The sequence below is a fragment of the Chaetodon trifascialis genome, chromosome 9 (genome assembly GCF_039877785.1).
Source record: "Chaetodon trifascialis isolate fChaTrf1 chromosome 9, fChaTrf1.hap1, whole genome shotgun sequence".
Taxonomy (NCBI): Eukaryota; Metazoa; Chordata; class Actinopteri; order Chaetodontiformes; family Chaetodontidae; genus Chaetodon; species Chaetodon trifascialis.
The window spans coordinates 4,381,545-4,400,803 of record NC_092064.1 but is presented as its reverse complement, the minus strand read 5'-3'; the positions used below and the strand labels follow the sequence as shown (position 1 = coordinate 4,400,803).

The 19,259-nt window shown below is 41.1% G+C and overlaps 1 protein-coding gene across 2 annotated transcripts in view; it reads right to left on the bottom strand.

Annotated features, from left to right (window-relative positions):
- tpst1 (tyrosylprotein sulfotransferase 1) overlaps positions 1 to 19,259 on the bottom strand; it is a 46,842-nt gene that overhangs the window by 25,066 nt on the left and 2,517 nt on the right. For both annotated transcript variants that reach the window (XM_070971009.1, XM_070971008.1), the window contains exon 2: positions 2,548 to 3,588. In XM_070971009.1, the coding sequence (XP_070827110.1) occupies positions 2,548 to 3,404 (857 nt within the window). In that variant the 5' untranslated portion in view covers positions 3,405 to 3,588. The remainder of the gene's footprint in view (positions 1 to 2,547; positions 3,589 to 19,259) is intronic.

Below are 19,259 nucleotides of genomic sequence, written 5' to 3'. Positions count from 1 at the left end.
TCTAGAAGGATGAATTACTTATCATTGTAGCTGTGTGCTGAGGTTAGCTTTGGTCAGATTACTTACTTGAGCAAAGTAAGTTGAATATTTGCTTGATACCTTTGAGAAGATGCAGTTAAACATGCTAAACTTGGGCATACTGCTCTTCCTCTACAGCAGTGGTAGGAAAATTGTGTCCCATAGACCAAATCTCACCCTACAACAAAATATTTAGCCCCCTGATGAAAGCTGAAGTTTCCCTTTTTTGGTTTGTATTAAAACTTTTCCATATTTTTTTACACAAACATAGTGAAGATGAAAATATAAATAAAAGGCTCATGTAAATTCAAATAAATATTCTCACTAACATCACATAAGGAGAAGCCTGCAAATCAAGGCTACTGTGCCTCCTTCTGAAGGTGTAAGATGGGAAAAAAAAATAAGACGAAGCATAAAAATATGCCTCAGCCCACATTCCATCTTGAGCCTTTGTTTGGCCTGTGCAGACAGCTGGACTGATTAAAACAGAAGCATATCTGTTCCATCCGACGTGTGAGACAGAGCTGAAACAGCAGCATCTCTTCTTGCATTCAACTTTTACTGGAAAAGGCCACTGTGTATTGTGTGTGGTTATTTTCATCTTTTGTGTCATAGTGCAACACAGAACACAACTTTGTGTGCGTGAGTTCATTTTAGCAAAATTAATACAAACATAAGTTGCTGTTACTCTGTTGGCACTCACTTACTAATAGGCAACTTGAGATCTGCCCCAGATTCAACCTTCAAATATTGCTCTTAAATGAATTATTATTATATAGTTCTACACCACGCCTGTAAATGCTGTATCACAACTGCATTTATCTGCTGACCTCTGCTCTACAAGACCATCCCTGTTGCCTCTTACTTTCTTTTCATAGTCAAACAGATCAAAATCATGGAATGCAAGAAGGAAAGCAGAAGGAGAGATAAATGAAATATGTAGCTAATTAGAAATTTCGCACCAGAGGAAGGAAACTCACCCTCACTTTACACAACAGAGGAAGTGGGATGAGTTCATAAAGTAGTGCAGTAAAGCAAAAGGCATTTAGAGGGAAAACTGCTCAATGAATGCAAAGCTTTTTAATGAAAACCATGAGTCTTCTCATGCAGACAATAACAAAACGTGGCCCAAATGTCCACAGAGGATATGAAGTGTGTTCGTGTGCTACGTGGCAGGAAGAGGGTGGTAGCAGAGGGGGGGCAGACAGAGGCAAGAAATGAGGTTGCACCCCTTCAGGGTTTCCTCAACAACTTTCAGAGGCCAACCTTCCAGATCACTGAAACCAAAACAAGCCTGACATCAGGCAGGGTCATTAGGAAAACCTGCGTATAGTACAGTAGTGCAGACAGAATCTCATGTGTTTCAAGTCACTAATGAGTAAGTTCCGCGCTGTGCGCAGCAGTAGGATGTTTAATTTCCAAGCTAAATGTAATGACAGAAAGTCTGGAAGCTTTATGACAGCATGGGAAAGATATATTTCAAGGCCAGAAGTGCATGTTTATTTTCAAGACCTGCAGGAACTGAAATTTAATAGAAAGTGCGACTTGACACACTGCTACTGACATGTCATTTTTCTCCAGGTTAACAGTCAATCCATACTTTCTCTCTACTCTATGTCAAGTTGTCTAAAGCTAAGTAGTCATGGGCATGTCCAAGCTCATTTCTGCGCTGGGAATGTGATGTACGGCAGGCCCAGTTTATCATGTGGAGCTAATGTGGCTGGCACAAATCCCAACTTGTTATATCTTAGTTATATTTATCTAACCACATATACATCAGCAATGAGCTGGTTCATGAATCTAAAGCTGCAGAGGACGCATCAAGTAAAAATATAGCCTCTGCAGAAATTTGTTGCAGTTATCAGCATCAACGTGGATACATTTGTCATCACAGAGATAGTAGACAGCTTGCTGACACTGCATTCCAAACAGGGTAAGTGTCCAAAATGGCAAAAGCCTCTGACAAAAAAAGAACTGAAAATGAGTCGCAACATGACACAGTGATGATGGTGATAGATGTAAACCAGTGATACAGAGGAGAGGCATATTACAAGGTAGTGCACTCAACCCTAATACAACAAACAAGAAACAAGTAGAGGACAATGGAGCTATTTCAGTTTGAGGGAACTGCTTACAGAGAAAATCTATTCTTGAAAGGTTTCGTAGGGCCTATGTTGTAATTACTCTGAAATTTAAGAGTTCTGTCTGGATGCAACAACATGGGCAAGTCTCTCCCAAAGCTACAAACAAGAGGGATCAAAGACACAGGGACAACAGCCACAGTAATGCTTTACTCTGTGGCTACAATTACTACAATTACAGTGCAAACAATGAAATGTAAAAGTTAACTAAGCTCGACTGAGTCAGCCTACAGATTCCATCCACTGATGAATCACTATCTTCCTTCTGAAGGTTCGCTGGGAAACTTGTTACAACCTTTCAAATTATGAGTACAGAACAAGATATCAGACTTGGGGGGTGTGGCGGGGACAGGAAAAAGGAAATGTTGTATGAGCAGCAAGCACTTACTTGGAAAGGGACACTCCTCCAGCTTTCCCAATGAGCTCTTCATGGTGTAGGACGGCATCATTCCAAGGAACGTCAAGGAATTTCAACAGTGTCCTCATCCATTTCTCAGGATGAAGCACCAATTGTTCATAGTGCACAGGTAGGCATTTGTCCGCTGCCTCCAGGCACTGAGTGTACATGGTCTCTATCGCCCGATTCCACTTGGTCAGGCAATCCCGGTAGCTGCCCAGGTCAAAGCCAGCAATGGTCACCTTCCGTGAGATCATGGAGTGGACTGAAGCCCGGCCATCACGAATCATAAGTACAAACTTGGCACGGGGAAAGATCTTGGCCAGGTAGGAAAGCGATTTCAGTGCAAAAGGGTCTTTGTTGCAGAGAAAGTTGGCAGGCTCTCCATGTTTGACGATGATTTCCAGCAGGAAGGCCTGCATGGCGGCGTCCAGCACCTCATCTGTCACACCGGCCTCATCCAGGCGCATCTTCTCCCGACCTGAGCGACTCCACATCTGCTTCATGGCCAGGATACGTGGGATGACACGGGTTTCTTCACCACAGCGCACCTCGGGGTGGGCGTCCAGCATGGCTCTCATCAGTGTGGTCCCACTGCGGGGCACTCCACCAATGAAGATGAGCGGCATGTCTTTGTTGTAAACAAAAGGCGTGCTGAGATTTTGGCCTGTCCGTAAGGTGGTCCGCATGCTGCCTCCCAGTGCTGACAGAGGCAGGATGCCACCTGGCTGGCTGCGCTCCTCGATGCGATGGTGGCATTCCATGGCATGGCGACCCAGATAGAAGACTGTGACTGAGCTGATGACCAGACAGGCCACCAGCAAGTTCTGTTTCAGCTTGCCAATCATGTTGCAGGCCACAGAAGGGAGAAGACAGATTCACCACAGGGGCAATTTAAGGGGAGGGATGGGAAAAAGGAACAGGAGGATAATTAAGGTTCCCACCCTTTATGGTTGTTTGCTGGGAACGGGGCATGGATCGAGCTCCCTTGTGCACAGCAGGCGTCGAGTCCCCAGCTCCATGAGGCCTGGACTGTGGCACAAAACACAAAAGGCACAGTTAGTTCTGATTATAAGTCTGAATTCCTACCTTATCTCAGTTCAGAATGACATGTAGGACTTTTGGCTTTACAAAAACATGTTTCCTGACTGCACTTAGTAAAACATTTTAGAATAACTTGGGATGGGAATTCAGTGATTACAGAACTGAGGAATTTCCAAAGTTAAAAAAACCTGTTAGGATGGCATAGAGCCCTTCCTGATTTCAAAATAACAGCCAAAATGGCAGCATCACTTGATGCCAATTGAAAGGCTACTCAAACTGTATGATGATGCTTTAAATTTCTCAGACGATACAGAGCATCAACTGCCAAGACGACCGGCTGTGGAGAGGACTATGTGCAAGGAGGCATGGGGCTCTGCCAGTGGTCAACTGAAGTAAGACAGCCTCTGATATTACATTCTAATGAAGGATAGAGGCAGTCTTGTGTCCATTTTAAGCACAGATACGGGCAGGACAGGACGAGTGTCGAATGAATGAGCTCTAGGTATCATTTCTAAAGATTCAAGATTTGATTTTTTTTTTCTATCATTGAAACTTAAGATAGGACAAGCAGTTAGGATATTTTTTCCTGTAATGAGGCCCCAGAGAAACATTAAATGAGCCAAGGTAACAACAAAACCTAATGAAAAGTAAACATTTCATGTGTCAGATTTTAAACTAATCATGTGACAGACATCAGGCACCAGGACAAATCTACAGAGGAGAAATTTGTCAGGAAGAGTAATCACCACATTCTATTTATTTGACAGGCCTTTTGAGCTCAAGCCAAAATTACGGAGCAATTTTTCTTTGCGGAGAGCCTTGAATCACAAAGTTGACAGAGATTGGCTGCAAACACAATTATGACAATGGAGTTGCCACCAGAAAAACTAAATGAACTCTGTCTCACAGACAATTTATGGAGAGTTAGTAAAATGCAATGCCCATTGAAAGATAAATGACTAAGACTCTTTACGGACAACACCAAATACGTAGAATAAACCTATGCATTTCACTAAGGATACCATTTTTCCATCCTACTAGATCAGATCACTCAGACTCTGGTAGGCCATCACCTGTGACATTTAGCTTTCAGGCTCTGATTTTGACATAAGCATGCACACACTTATTCTGTAGGTGGAACCATGTACACACACACACACACGCGCATACACATACTTCTCACACATAAATTCTACACATGACAATTGGCTGACTGATAGCTTTTCCTCTGACCTGTAATAGCTGCAGGCTTGTTGGAGGGTTTTCTCTGTGCTGGCCCTGCAGCCACAGCCACAGTCACCTTCCTGAACAAAAGGCCTGGCCAAGCCTCAGAGGGACAGCGCACAGTTGCCACTTCACTTGCAAACCGTATATTCAGTCTAGTGTGGGTTTCTTATGAGGTTAACCTGATCTGAATTAAAAACACAGGAAATAGCGTGGGGGTGCCGACAGAAAGTCACCTACAACCTTATAACGTTTGACCTTTAGCAACCGAGCTGCAGCAGCACTGATAGAACTTATCTCCAACTATGTAAGACTCAGACACTGACCCCATCCCTCTCATTCTCTAGAGATACGGGGCCCTGTAACTCACAGAACAGTCAAATGTTCACAATGAACTGAGAGATTCAATTGAACTGAATCCAACAAAGAAATATAATTTCCTGCATGGGGTCAATATTTAGAGAGCTTTGTACCGCCAGTTTCTCACCTCAAGATCTACTGACATTTCAGGGAAAATGCTGGTATGGCTGTGCTGTGACTGAAAGCAGTAACACAGCACGGACAAGCACATGAAGGCTTGTGTCCATCTCATAAAAGACGCTTTCACATGGAGTGAGCAAATCAATCACAAGACTCTGCTGCAACTTTTCACCTTCTAAAGACAGTAGTGCTTCTGTCACAGCAGAGGGTAAAAGTCCTCATATTCAAAATTCAAATTCAGTTTCATTCGAATGTTTCAAATGTTTGTATCAAATCTGATGGCAATCCATCCGAATGTTTTCCAGAAATTTCACTGAAAACCACTTAAATCAACCTCATGTGGCGCTACAGGAAAAGAATCATCCTCTGACGGCGCCATGGAAGTCTGTACAAAATTTTAAGGCAATCCATCCAACAGTTGTTGAGATATTTTAGTCTGGGCCAAAGCAGTGGACAGATCACGGTTAGGACTCTGACCTTATATTTAATCTCTGGCTGTGGAAAACTGTGTGTGTGCCTGGTCTGAAGTATGCGTGAGGAGTGTGTATTCTTCTTTACATAAAAAAAAAATATATATATTTCTATGGGGGGAATGGTGTATGCATGTTCATTGTACATACACATCGTTTATGCATCTGTTCTGACACAAATGCACACAGTGACTAAAATAGCACAGTTTCAGTTACATTTTGTAAGAATCACAATCATAACAACGAAATCCAGACACCTTATTTGCTCTGCTGTCATAAGTTTCACATCATCATGAGCATGATGGCTAACAGGCTCTGTCAGCATTGCTCTGCAACAGCAGGGACTCTGACATCAGTATGTGTATGCTGTTCATCACAGCAGAGCAATGAACCCAGTGCAGCTGACCTCCCCCTTCATGGCATCTGAGAGACTTGGATGCATCATACTCTCAGAGCACAACAGAATGATGCAAGACACCTTCATCTGCTTTGTTCAAACTTATGAACTTTTAGTTATCGACTTTATTCCTAAATATATAAATACATAATACAACTGCAGAGTGGCAGGTCATCACATACAGCTATGTTTAAATGTTTTGCAGAATACATGTTTGGCAGTCAACGTCAACTGCTGACGAAGGCAGAAATCAAAAATTTCCATCTGTGCCCAGCCACAGTCCACAATCCACATTGGCTGAAACACAAAACTTGAAGACAGGGGTATTATAAATAGAAATGAAGAAGACGTTGCTGAGTGATTCTCAAAATATCTGCAGATTGCAGGTTTGGATGGTGATGCTACCACAGAAATTCAAGGAGAGGATTTACTAAATATCACAAGGCTATTGCATCAATCATCATCGCTATTGTGGTCAGCCAACATGAACATCATCATCATCGTCTTCTAAATGCTACAGGTTGTTCCCACCCAAACAGATGCTTGGATAGTCACTGAACACCTGCTGGATGAAAATGGTTAAATTCAAAGATCCTGAATCTTCTCAAAAAATATTGGCAGGTCAAATCCAAAAAAAATGGTATTGATCTGCATCATCTATAGTACCCCTTCCTTGACGTTGGACTTAGTATTAAGTCTAAGATATTGAACACAAACAGAACAACATTTTACAGAATATCCATATCCAAGTGTTATATTTTCATGAAAGTCCTGAGCACATACAGAACATCTGATCAGTCAATCCTGCTTGATCTTAATCACCTGGAGAAACAGGCCATGTAATCCTGTGTTGGACATTTCTTGAAATTATCCAAATGAATTGAATGTAAGCATTCTGGAGATGAAATTCCCCCAAAAATGTTTTGTTTGCTCACAGAGTAGGTCACTGGTCTACTCATGCAGTTAGGGTTGGGTTACGATTAGGGGTGGGTATTGCCAAGGACCTCATGATACGATACGCATCACGATACTTGAGTCACAATACAAAATGATGTGACATCCAAATTTTGCAATATATTGCGATATTCTACATAGTTCACTGAAAAATGTAAAAGGCATTATGCATCTTAAAATCCAAGCTGTACATCAGATGATAGTGATAATTCATGGGACAAACTGAGTCAAAACAATGTTATTCAAATTATCCATGCCGTTTTATTGTAACTATACAAGTGCAAGTTACAACATATTTGCATGAACAACATGAGCTGAGCTAATATGTCGGAGTAGTGAATGTGCTAAATGAGATCGCAAGTTTGTTGTGTTACCCAAATATCTAATGGGAGTGAAACAGTGTTTGCAAATAGTGTACTCTTTGTCCAGCTCACTGTGTGTTTCTCCTTTCCTTTGGAATCCAAAGTACCTCCAAACATCTGCCTTAAAGTTCGAGGATGTCTCTAGTTTAATGTTACCAGCCATGCTTGCTTGTTGAGTGCCTTGCAGTGAGACAGCGGTACAGCGACACCCCGCGGAAGTCGTACTGGACTTACAACCCATCTGAAATATGATTTATTAATTGCTAAAATATCGATATTCAAATTTGGAATCTCGATATTGAATCGGAAGACAAAGTATCACGATATATTGCCATATCAATATTTTTGCCCACTCCTAGTTACGATAGCCAGCTCCATTTTAGATCTGGTTTTCAGTTCCCAGCAAATACCTTGCCTGGGTCCAGACCATGATCGCATCTGAAAAAAACAATCAATCCAATGAGCACCATGTGGGGGGGATTAGCCAACCAGTGGACTAACACCGTTGTCAAGCAGCTGTCGAATTGCCAAGCTGTGTGCCTGAGCCAAGGAGGAGTAATAACAACTCTGGCAACAGCTACAGACAAGACAGACGCTGCTATCACGGCTGCTCTTCGCCCAACATCATAGTATGTTTTTACTACACTCCACGCCTGTATGTTAGCATGGCTGCAAATTGCTGTCTACTGGAAATTACTTTAGGTTCAGGTGGATACATTGGTCTCTTGTGATTGGTTAGAGAAAATGAAATCCCCCTTCCCCATGGAAACCAGTTAGACTGAACGCAATGTCAGACTGAAGATGGAAATGGAGCATAACGAGTCAACAACTCCATCTGAAATCAGGCAAGGAAATACCTGGTTTGTTTAATTCGAAAAATAAGGTGTAAAAGTAATTAGCCTACACTTGTGATTTCAATCTGTTAGACACCTTAAATCAACATTTCATATGTCATGCTGTTTATCTTATTTTGTGGTTGTAGTCACAGGTTGTGACACTCGAAACTGTAGCGTTTCTACCTTCTCAGCCAAGAAAAGGTGACGACAGATGTTTGAGCTTTCGTTACCTTTAAGTTTACAAATGCTGAACTCAATTACTTTTGCAAATGGACTTGAAGGGATCTGGATAAAGTAAGCAGATTCAATACTGAACTCATGTGGACATTGTTTTTTAATCCAGATAACAAAATGGGAAAAATATGTCTATATTTTCTAATGTATTTACTGTTTAAGCATTGAAAGCAAGTTTCACAATGGTGGGAGTCTGGCTTTAAGTATGGGTACTTAGCTGGTAACTACTTTGAGAAATGAACTGACCAAATGGAAAAGATAAAACTAAGTATCCTTATTCATGCAATAAAATAGGTAATGCACAGGTATCACTTAGTCAGCATGCGCTTGATGAGATGAATCCAACTGACTGAAATAAGTTCATATATTCTGGACTGTATGTGAATCCATTTAGCCGGGCTGGGTCAGACAAGGGTAGGCCAATGTATCACTGCACCATCTGTCTCCCCTCTGACACCATGTTGCCAACTTCTTCTCAGTGGGTAACTCGTGCCTAATGAGCCAAGTGGCTGTTGTTGCTTTTAAACAAACATCCTCGACTCTGGTAGTTAAACAAGTGAGGGGCATTTTACCACAAAACATTACAGCTAATTCCTTGCATTAGCCTCCCTGTAAGAGGGAGCTCATGCAAGACTAAGCTGCAGATAAATGCTTCAAGGAATGCAGAAAATGTGCAAATAGTGTAGAAAACTTCTTATAGCGCAGCATCTGACAATGTTTATTTCTCTTTTCCTGTCTTTGGGCATTGTCTTTCTTTCAGCCCACCCACGCTATCTCACATCTCTGTGTCTTCTCCTTGGTGATTCAGTGTTAGAGGGAGGGGGAAGCCAGAAAACATGCCAGGCTGCCAACACATTCAGTTTATTAGTGGCAGTACAAGAGGTGACTGCTGTTCCCCTAAGGCTACTGCAACTGCTCTTAAAGGGGAAGTTCACCTTCTGATTCACCTCTGCTGTTAGATCATCAGTCTGGAAGGTTGAGAAGGGTCCAGGTATGTCTCACAGAGATTTAACAACAGAAAGATGTAGACAGACAAGCAACTTAAAAATGACATAGTACACTACATAACTGATAAAAAAAAAGATCTGTAACAACAAACAGAACAGAGTTTTGCAGGATATAAAAGGAAGCAAAGCAAGTGAGTGAAAGATGGTGAGTAAGATAAGGTGGAAGGTGAGAAAGACAACAGATGAGTCACCGGTATCACCTCAAGACAGTCAAGATAAAGCTCTCTCTATACAGCAGTTTCTTATACAGCGAGTAACCTGTGTGCTTCACGTCATAGTTTGAATGAAAGATGATGAAAGATACTGTATGATGAATCTCATTGATTCAGTCTTAAACAAAAACAAATAACTGCAATAAAAAGACAAAGAAAGGTCCATATAGTATTAATGTAAACATTTGCCTTCCTTCCATTCTCTACCTCTTCCTTCCTTTATCATGATTTGACTACTTGTATTTCTTTCATTTTTTCAACCTTATGCTTTATTTCATATATTCCCATAATTCCTTCAAATAATTCAGCTGGGTTTGTTATTTTATGGTCTACCCAACTGTGGAAAGCTTCTGTACCACACATTAACATCAAAGTTCAATAATAAGTTAAACTGCTGAAACATTAGGATCAAGGAATCAAGCTCATATCATCTTCATGTAACTTGGAACTCATACAGACATTTATACACTTTGTTTTCCTGGCTCAGCATGAGGGGATGATCGTTTCATCAGTAAAAACAAGATCTTTGTACAGATCTATTTTCTACTTACAATGATGTTGTGAGCTGTCATTTGGCATAGTAACCCCATAAACTGAGGAAGTGACAAACTGCTCAAAGTGGAGAATTACTAGGGGTTATAGAGAGGGTACAGCGGTGAATGCCCGTGCTAGGCAACACTCATGGTACGCAGTACCTGTCAAATCAGGGAAGAAGAAAATGGAAAAGGACCTAAAAATGTGAAGTGGGGTCCCATCAGGAGACATGAACGCCTGACTGATAACAGACTGAAGCTGAGATTCAGAGCAGTGTCGTGTTACACCTTGCAGCGGGGCTGAAATGTGTTTGTGTTAAATTAAATGAGGCTCTTCTCTCCTGTTACTGATATTGTATCCTGCTCGCACGATACTTTTTTGCCATTGATCTGTTAGGGGAAACAGTGGAGGCTGAGGCTGCTCTCCACGGAGCGCCGGTGAAACAAAACCACATCAACACTTAATAATAAGGGCGACTTCGCACCTCATGGAGCCCCAGTGAGAGAGGTCTGTGATACTGACAGCGAAAAGAAAACAACAGCAGGAAAGCTGAACTTTACAAAGTTTCTAACTTCAGTTCAGTTTTTTCCAAATGTACAGTGCTGAGCCAGCGTGCCACACTTCCACCCTCACATTTTACAACATAATCTAAGCTCATTTACATAACTCACCTCATTATATTTAGAACTTTTTCCTTCTTGTTTTCTCTAATGAGAAGGCCCAAGGTCTTACTAAAAAATTTATATATTTAACCAAATTCTACATTAGGGCTGCGATTTACAACTATTTTCTTTATATGCCCCTTATTTGTTCAGTGAATCGAGTAAAGCTTCGTCTTGCAGACTCTCGTGACGTCTCCCCAGCATGATGTACGATGTTGCATTTTCGGCATTGTTTTAATTTTTTTCTTTCTTCTCTTTTTTAGTCTTGTTGTTGTTGTGTAGTATGTTTTGTTTGTGACATTTCAAATGTCTTGTTATATCTAAAACCCAGAGATTTCAGTTCACAGTGATATAAAACAGAGACAACAGCAAATCTTAACAGTGGAGAAGCTGCAACCAGAGAATGATGCTCATGACTACAACAATTAATCGTAGTAGCATCTTCATAACAAAAATGAAGTCCACTCCGTTCAATGTATCTGGTTGAATTTTTACTCGAGAAAAAGGTGACTGAAAAATTACATGCTAAAAAAATGAAGAGCAGTTTTACAGGTGTTTTAACACAGGTATGTCCAGGCGCTCATATGGGCGCGTCTGGGCAGAGTACCGTTATCTCGTCCAAGCACACGGAGAAACTCCTCTGTTGAAAACACTTTTTCAGCCTTTTTCCTGCTTGCTATTGTTCTTAGCTCTCATAAAAGGACGAAATGCAAATAAAACTGTAAAATAACACTTCAGGCTGCTCAGCAGAGTCCTCTGTGAGCGCTCTGCTCCTTCATGAGACGGAGCGGTGAAACTAACTGCGTGATTACGCCGGTCAATAGCTCAGCGACCCGCCCACATTCACCATAGAAACACCAATGACGATCCAGAAGGAAGTAAGCCCAGAGATAGGTTATTGCATGAAGAGCGCTCCCTCCACTCTAGAAACCCCCTCCTTTTTATGTAAACAAGCAGGACCTTCGTGATTGATCTCAAACTAACGCAGAGTCATAGGAGGAGACATTAGCAACATTTTTTCAGGCTGGAATATAACTTTTGACCACAAAACAATAAAGGTAAGACATACTTTATGATTTAGCAAAGTTTTTTTCTGGTACTCTTTGGCTGCTAGCTCGCCGAGTTTTCGTCGCACAGTGAGGAGGCAGACATCTTCGTGATCATCAGACTGTCTGCTTTCCTATGATACTGGGCTTTGGTGGTTTGCGTGAAGTGGTGAAAGCAGCAGATGCAGTGCCATTGACTTGCGCTGTTTCCATGTTTGTTGTTAAATGCGCATATAATTTCTTGGGGTATGAATTATGTTTCGTTTGGGTGGCAATGCTTGGTGGAGGCTTTTAACTGCGTTTCTCCCCGTCATTCTGGTATGCTACAAGTTAGGACTGGTGCTTCTTCGCGTGAGCATTGACCGTCTGAACTGCGCGCATGTCACGCTGCCCTGCAAAGTGATTTTTAATTAGTCACGGTAATACCGTATATCCCGGGAAAATGTGGGGAAAGTTTGACGGTATCAAAATTTGGATACCGCCCAACCCTACAGTCAACTGTATCTTATTTCACCAAGTGTCCCGCCCTTATTAACTGTCCTCCAATATTCAAAACAAGCACAATGACCAAACACAGCCACGTGCAGCACACAGTGAAATCAAATCTATTTGACAATGAAGTGCCTGTTGTCAGAAAGGCAGGACAAAGGGAAGAAAGAAAAGGCAATTTGATTTAAAAAAAAAAAAAACCTTTGCAATGATATACCATAAATTAAGTGAAGTTGTGGAGAGACATTAATCTTTTTTTAAAGATGATGACCACTACTCATGAGCTGAATTGCAATACACCGATAGTTTGGAATAACATTAGGGAAGCTAAATGACTGTGACAGAGAAACACAGTCATCACAGTGGCCATGTTTGTGCAGCCCTGGTCTCCTACTGTCATCCTCTTACTGACAAATGATCCAGCCTTTATTAAGTTTCCAATCAGATCTGTGATCTGGCACATTCCTGCAGGATCAATCAGCAAGACGGTGGCCATTACCCTGTCCACAACCTCTGCCCCTCAGGCTCAGTCGTAATTCACATGCTATGAACAAACTAAATCAACCTCCAGCTAGACTGTATGACAGAGAGAGGAAATGTCTCTCTCTCTCTCTCCAGGCTAGAGAGACTCGTTCCATCTGGAGTTAAGTTATGAAGCAGTGTAAGCAAACTAATCCAATGCTGTGTCTTTCAGCTTCTAATACATGGCTAATGTTCTGCATCACGACATTATCTGCGGGGATTACAGGGCAAATAAACTAGAGGTGGGGGCAAACACAGCCGTCCTCCTCCCCCATTATTTGTACAAACCTTGAGTCAACCTTGGGTTCCCAAAGGATTTTATTTGCTTACGCACCTGTCACACTGTTTATGACCTGCAGGGCCCTGGTCTGTGTGTTCAGAGAGGCTGGTGTGCAATTAAAGCTTAGAAAATCTGACATTTCCTCCGACAGAAAACCCAGCCCCCAGCAACATTCATCTCCTTAAATCTTTTCTTAGCTTGGCATTTAGCAACAGAAAAATACTAGTCTTATTTGAATTGTAACTAATTCAAAATGTGAATCAAATTTGTGAGGTGCTTCGAATATAATGTTAGGACTGTGCCCCTTTTTCCACATAAATAATCACATACACACACCCATGAATTCACAAGCAAAAGATGGTTGAATAACACAGGGAGGGGCTGCTTTATTGTGATTTGCTAATAGCATTAGATTACCTCGCTCAGGACATAGAACAAATTTCCCCGTTCCAACCTCTGATGAGGAAATCTCATTATATAGCAGGATGCAAATGATCCAAATGAAAACTAAAAATGTGATGACTCATCTTTGCTCATGTATATGGGTGACCATGACTAACACTGAACTGTGATATCACATTACAGGCTGTTCCATTTGAAAAGGAGGGAACAGCAGTGGCTTCTTGAGCCTGGTTTTTGAAAAGTCTGACCTTTCAACTACTAGCTGCATAGTTTCAAGTCCTGTCTCTGACAAGAGGCTCTCAGTTGGGCCAGGGCGATTCTACACAACTAGCTCAAGAGTGACTCACTCACAGCACTCTAAAGGTAAGCACACCAACTGTACACCACACATGCCACGTTCCCCAGCCTTTGCTTCTCTCTATCAATGCAGGAATTCTTCTTTCATGAAGCTGCACATTAGATTAGATTTAATTAGATTGGATTCGATTAGATTCAACTTTATTGTCATCGTCAGAGTGCAGCACAGAGACAATGAAATGTAGTTTAGGATCAACCAGAATTGCAAATTGCCATAATATCCGAAATATAAACACATACAGGTAGTGCAATTGGCATGAGGTATAAACAGTATGAGGTATGTGCAGGTAGTGCAAGTACATACAGTAAACATCTCTGTATATCTAAACAGAGAAAGGCATTATAGGTAACCGTGGGTCACAGGGGCTCAAGGTGCAGCTGACACACACAACCGCAACCTCAATAACACATGAGGCCTAGCACATCAAACAAGTTGACTGGTTGATCTTACTTCCTGACTTGAAACTGAACACTGGAAATGAACACATTATACATAAAATACATACAGGTATGAAAGAGAACAGACACACAAACATCTCCAATAAGAGTGCCTTTGTTTATATGTGGGCAGAGAATCACGGTCCAGCCTTCTGAAAAATAAGCTTGCTGTGAACCATGGGAACACTTTCATCCAGCTATTAAATTGAGCTGGTTTCTCAGAATTCCCCCCAGCTGTGGATACGTTTGTGGTTGTTTGTGTTGTGTTGTGCTCTGTGGACAACAAACTGTTTCTAAATTTCCTCAGACCATTTTAGCATTTCTGTACTGCAATGTATTGCTACATATTGGTCAACATATATGTGCAATAAGCTATCAGCCGCTGCACTGGTCTAGCTCTAATGGGCATTGTGTATGTAATGTGCATGTAAACATATTGCGTAATGCAGTTAGCAGATGCAGCAACCACTGCAGAGTATTAATGTTGGCTGATATTAATCACAACCTTAATTATATTAACCAGGCATTTCGATTAGCCAGCAACCCTCTAAAGTAACAGTACCAAGACTGACACATCATCATCATCACCATCATCATCATCATCTCCTAATTATTTGCGGGTCCCAGCCTTAAATCCCAACAAGATCTGTTTTTGCTACTGATTACGCAATACTGATTGGGATCACTTAAGGACATGATACACTGGACTATGGGAGGCTGCTGGCAATGAAAGGGCCAAAATCACCATGTGAACATTAACATGGTAGCTACAGACATTAGCAGGGTGACAAATTCAAGGAAAAACTTGAATGCATACGTACCAATATTGCTGAAAATTATGTTAATCTCATGCTACCGCCTTCAAAGTCACCACACCTCAGCCCAACTGAACACTTAGGAGAGATTTTCAATCAGCACTCTTAACCATTAACATCAAGACACTAATGGCGCATTTCCATTACACAGCTCCAGCTCTACTCGACTCGGTTCTACTCTACTCTACTTGGTTTGGTTGAGTTTCCATTATAATTGAGTACTTCATAGTACCTCCTCAACGTAGGCGGGATCGTCATACCAAGGCTGCGCGAAACTGCCATGACGTCAATTTGTACGCGACGCAAACAGAGCCGACAAACAATGGAGGACATCGAGGCAATGTTGTATTTGCTGCTTGGTTTGTGGCTTTTTGTCACACACAAAGCAAGAGAAGAAACCGAGCAGCCATTTCTCTCAAGTGAGAATAAAGAATAAAGTCAGCGGTTGCTGTTGCCCGGCGTTACAATGGAGGGGGCGGGATTGTTTTTCCGGTGTTGGACGTCGCAGACCAGTGACGACACTCTCCAGCGAATCAGTGGCCGACAGGCTGTTGACGTCACACATATAGTATCGCTTCTACTCGCTTGGAACCTCGCCAGAGCAGGTACTAAAAATAGTATCGGGTACCAGGTACTATCCCTAATGGAAACACAAAACAACCGGGTAGAGTAGAGTCGAGTCGAGCCGCGCTAGTGGCATAAATGGAGAAATATCTCTTGGAAGAATGTTGTTCACCCCTTCAGACGAGTGTCACACTCTTGTGGAATCTATGACACAGAGAGGTGAAGCTCTTCTGAAGGCTTGTGATGAAACAACTCCTTACTCAGACCCTCCATGTTGGTTTGTCCCTTCCTTTGTCACCCATTTGTAGATCAATGCTGATGGCAGATCCTGGTGAACATGAAGGCGCAGCAGACTCAGTGTTTCTGCTTGATTTCCTTTTGACCTTTTAAGGTTGCAAACATCTAGCTTCCTCCATTATGAATTGGGTAAACTGTCACAAAAACTATTCATATTCGATAAACTCACAGTGTGAGCCCATGTTACTAGAGTATACAGTTCACACAGGAAGCAGTCACTCATCAAACCACAGCAGTCCTGCATGCATGCACATGAATATGCGAGTGGCTCAGTGCATTTAGCACAATCAATTTCAATATCCCCTGTTCAAGCAATTACGCATCACTCAGGTAAATCAAGTTCATCTTTGCAGTGCCGCCGACAACCCAGCAGACGTACACTCACTACCACAATGCAGGGGTTATAAACAGTGAATGACACATCACTAATCAGTAAAGTGACTGCCTGAGAAACACGGGGGAGTAAATCTGGCCTGCCTGTGACTAGACTGTGTGTGTGTGTGTGTGTGTGTGTGTGTGTGTGTGTGTGTGTGTGTGTGTGTGTGTGTGTGTGTGTGTGTGTGTGTGTGTGTGTGTGTGTGTGTTGTGTCGCGTTGTGTGTATGGAACACAATTTGTAAGGCAGTGAGACACAGTCTGTGCTGTCAGTGTAGGAGTGTTGCTCTGGAGACTCTGAAGAGTTTTTTTTTTATTTTGGTCTTCCAGCACCATACTAATGGTTTGCATGTTTTCAGTCTACAGTACTTCCAGCAAATCCTACATGCTTCACTTCTGACTATATTTAAATCATGCTGAATTGTGTTTTCCAGTTGTCCTGGGAGGCAGTGGTTTCTGCCATTTTACTGTGTTATGACTGTCAACTGTGTGGGACATGAAACAGGTTTGAGATAGGCAATCCATCACAGTGAATATCATTTGTTTGTGCTCCTGTCAGAGATGTTATCATTGCATGGTAATGCAGTAGTGACTGCAGGCTGTTATACAACACTGGCACTACATTACCATTAAACAACAATGTACAGAAAACATTAAAGCAGATATGGTGCTGTATCTATTGACTCTGATAGATTACCTAAATCAAGCAGGTTCCGAGTTTCCGTAACTTTATTTTCATACTTCTGTTAAATGAATGCAAACCAGCGGCTGCAATGGAAGGCAGGAAAAATATTCAAAATGTATGACACTATGGCACAGTTTTCTCAGAGTTTGAAGGTTTTGAAACACAGGCCACAAAATTGTAGCATGAAAAATAACCACAATTACTTCAGGTCATCACTTAAATGGGCATGCAACTGACAAAGCACATTAATGTTGCATACAGAGCACCATGCAAACCTCAACAACCTCCTGCGATACAAACAACCATGTACTCCACCTCAAATGAGCAGTACTAATCTCTGTAGACTGATATCATCATATATTCAAAATTTTTGATACTAAACTCATTTTGATCACACAGTATAAATCTGCAAAGTTTTTTTGCTCTCTTATTAGTGATTCACAAAAACAAACATGGGAAGTGGGATAGCAACTAAAATCTAGAATGTAAAAGATTCCTTTGTTCAGGATGCAACAGATTCAAATCATCGCCCAAAGCTGCGGTCTGCGAACAGATAACACTTCATAAAAGCACTCGTTATTTAATGGCCGTCTCCTCGGATCTTTCCTGGAGCCTCACAGCACCAGGAACAGAACAAGAGCTGCTGGTCGTCGTCGACAGTTAGGCGAGGGAAATCCTGTTAGCACTCTGCCTTACACTGATGAATTCTCCCTCTCATTTCGCCCTCATTTTAACCTGCTGACATTTCACTGCTTTCTTATCACAGTAAGCTATCCTTACTTTAAGCAAACATAAAGTTAAGTGACTGTTCTGAAACTAATTTAAGCTAATTTATGTCGGGGAAAGAAAAAGAAGATCAATACATTTACTGTATATGAGATTGGAGCTAAATTTGTGTTGGCCCTCACTCTTTGAATACATGCAGCCCCAAGTCATTTATTTTCACTTGTACAAAACTTAGTCCTCAGTGACACACTGATACACTGGATATTCTGTATATTTTTGCACATAATTTGTCACTTAAAATGGAAATTAGCAAAATGTGAATATTTGACTGGCAAAGTAATTTAAAAACACCATTATGAGGCCTGCCAGAAAATTACTTGTTTTAACTTTAGTGTTTGTTGTAATTACATCTTTTATATGCAATTAAATCTTCATTTATTTCCAAAATTATGAACAAAAATTAAATGATGGCAGCCAGTTTACATGCAGTAAGAACAAATACTATACTTATAAACCAATTACAAAAAGTGAGATGATGTTAAAGATCCCCTCCAGACGTGTTTAAGATGTGTATATAAAACACTGGACTTTGACTAATAATGTGTTTCTGATATGGTTTTTCCACAAACTAGTTCTATTATCTTGTTAAAATCCTTACAATTAGATCAACCTTTTCTCCCTCTGAATCTCCCTCTGAAAAAACTCTGAATCTATGATTATGCAAACATAATTTGACTTATTTCAGAACTTTAACTACTTCACAGGTGTTGACTTCAGTTTTTAGTATACTATAATGTTTCCATCCATCCATCCGTGTGCTTTACACATATTATCTCCTAAGATTCAAATAGTAAGTAGTAAAGTAAAGTAAAGTAGTACATAAAACACAAACTACGAAGAATTTTGTTCAGTTACTGTCATGAAGCTTTTAAATGTTCTCTTATGTCACATTAAACCACATAAATAAAGTGAATTTCCCTTGGGGATGAATAAAGTATCTATCTATCTATCTATCTATCTATCTATCTATCTATCTATCTATCTATCTATCTATCTATCTATCTATCTATCTATCTATCATTGCCATTATTAAGCTGACAGATAACTGCACAGTATCGTAATTACTCAAAATAAACTAAAAATGGCAACGATATTTTCAGTTTTGGCAACCAAAAGTTGACGCCTGGCAACCAGTCTCAAACATTAGCGTGGAGCCGTGCAATACATCACCTTCAACAGGAAATTAGCCCCCTGAACATTTGTGGTGAAATTACTAAGCCATTAGTCGACTA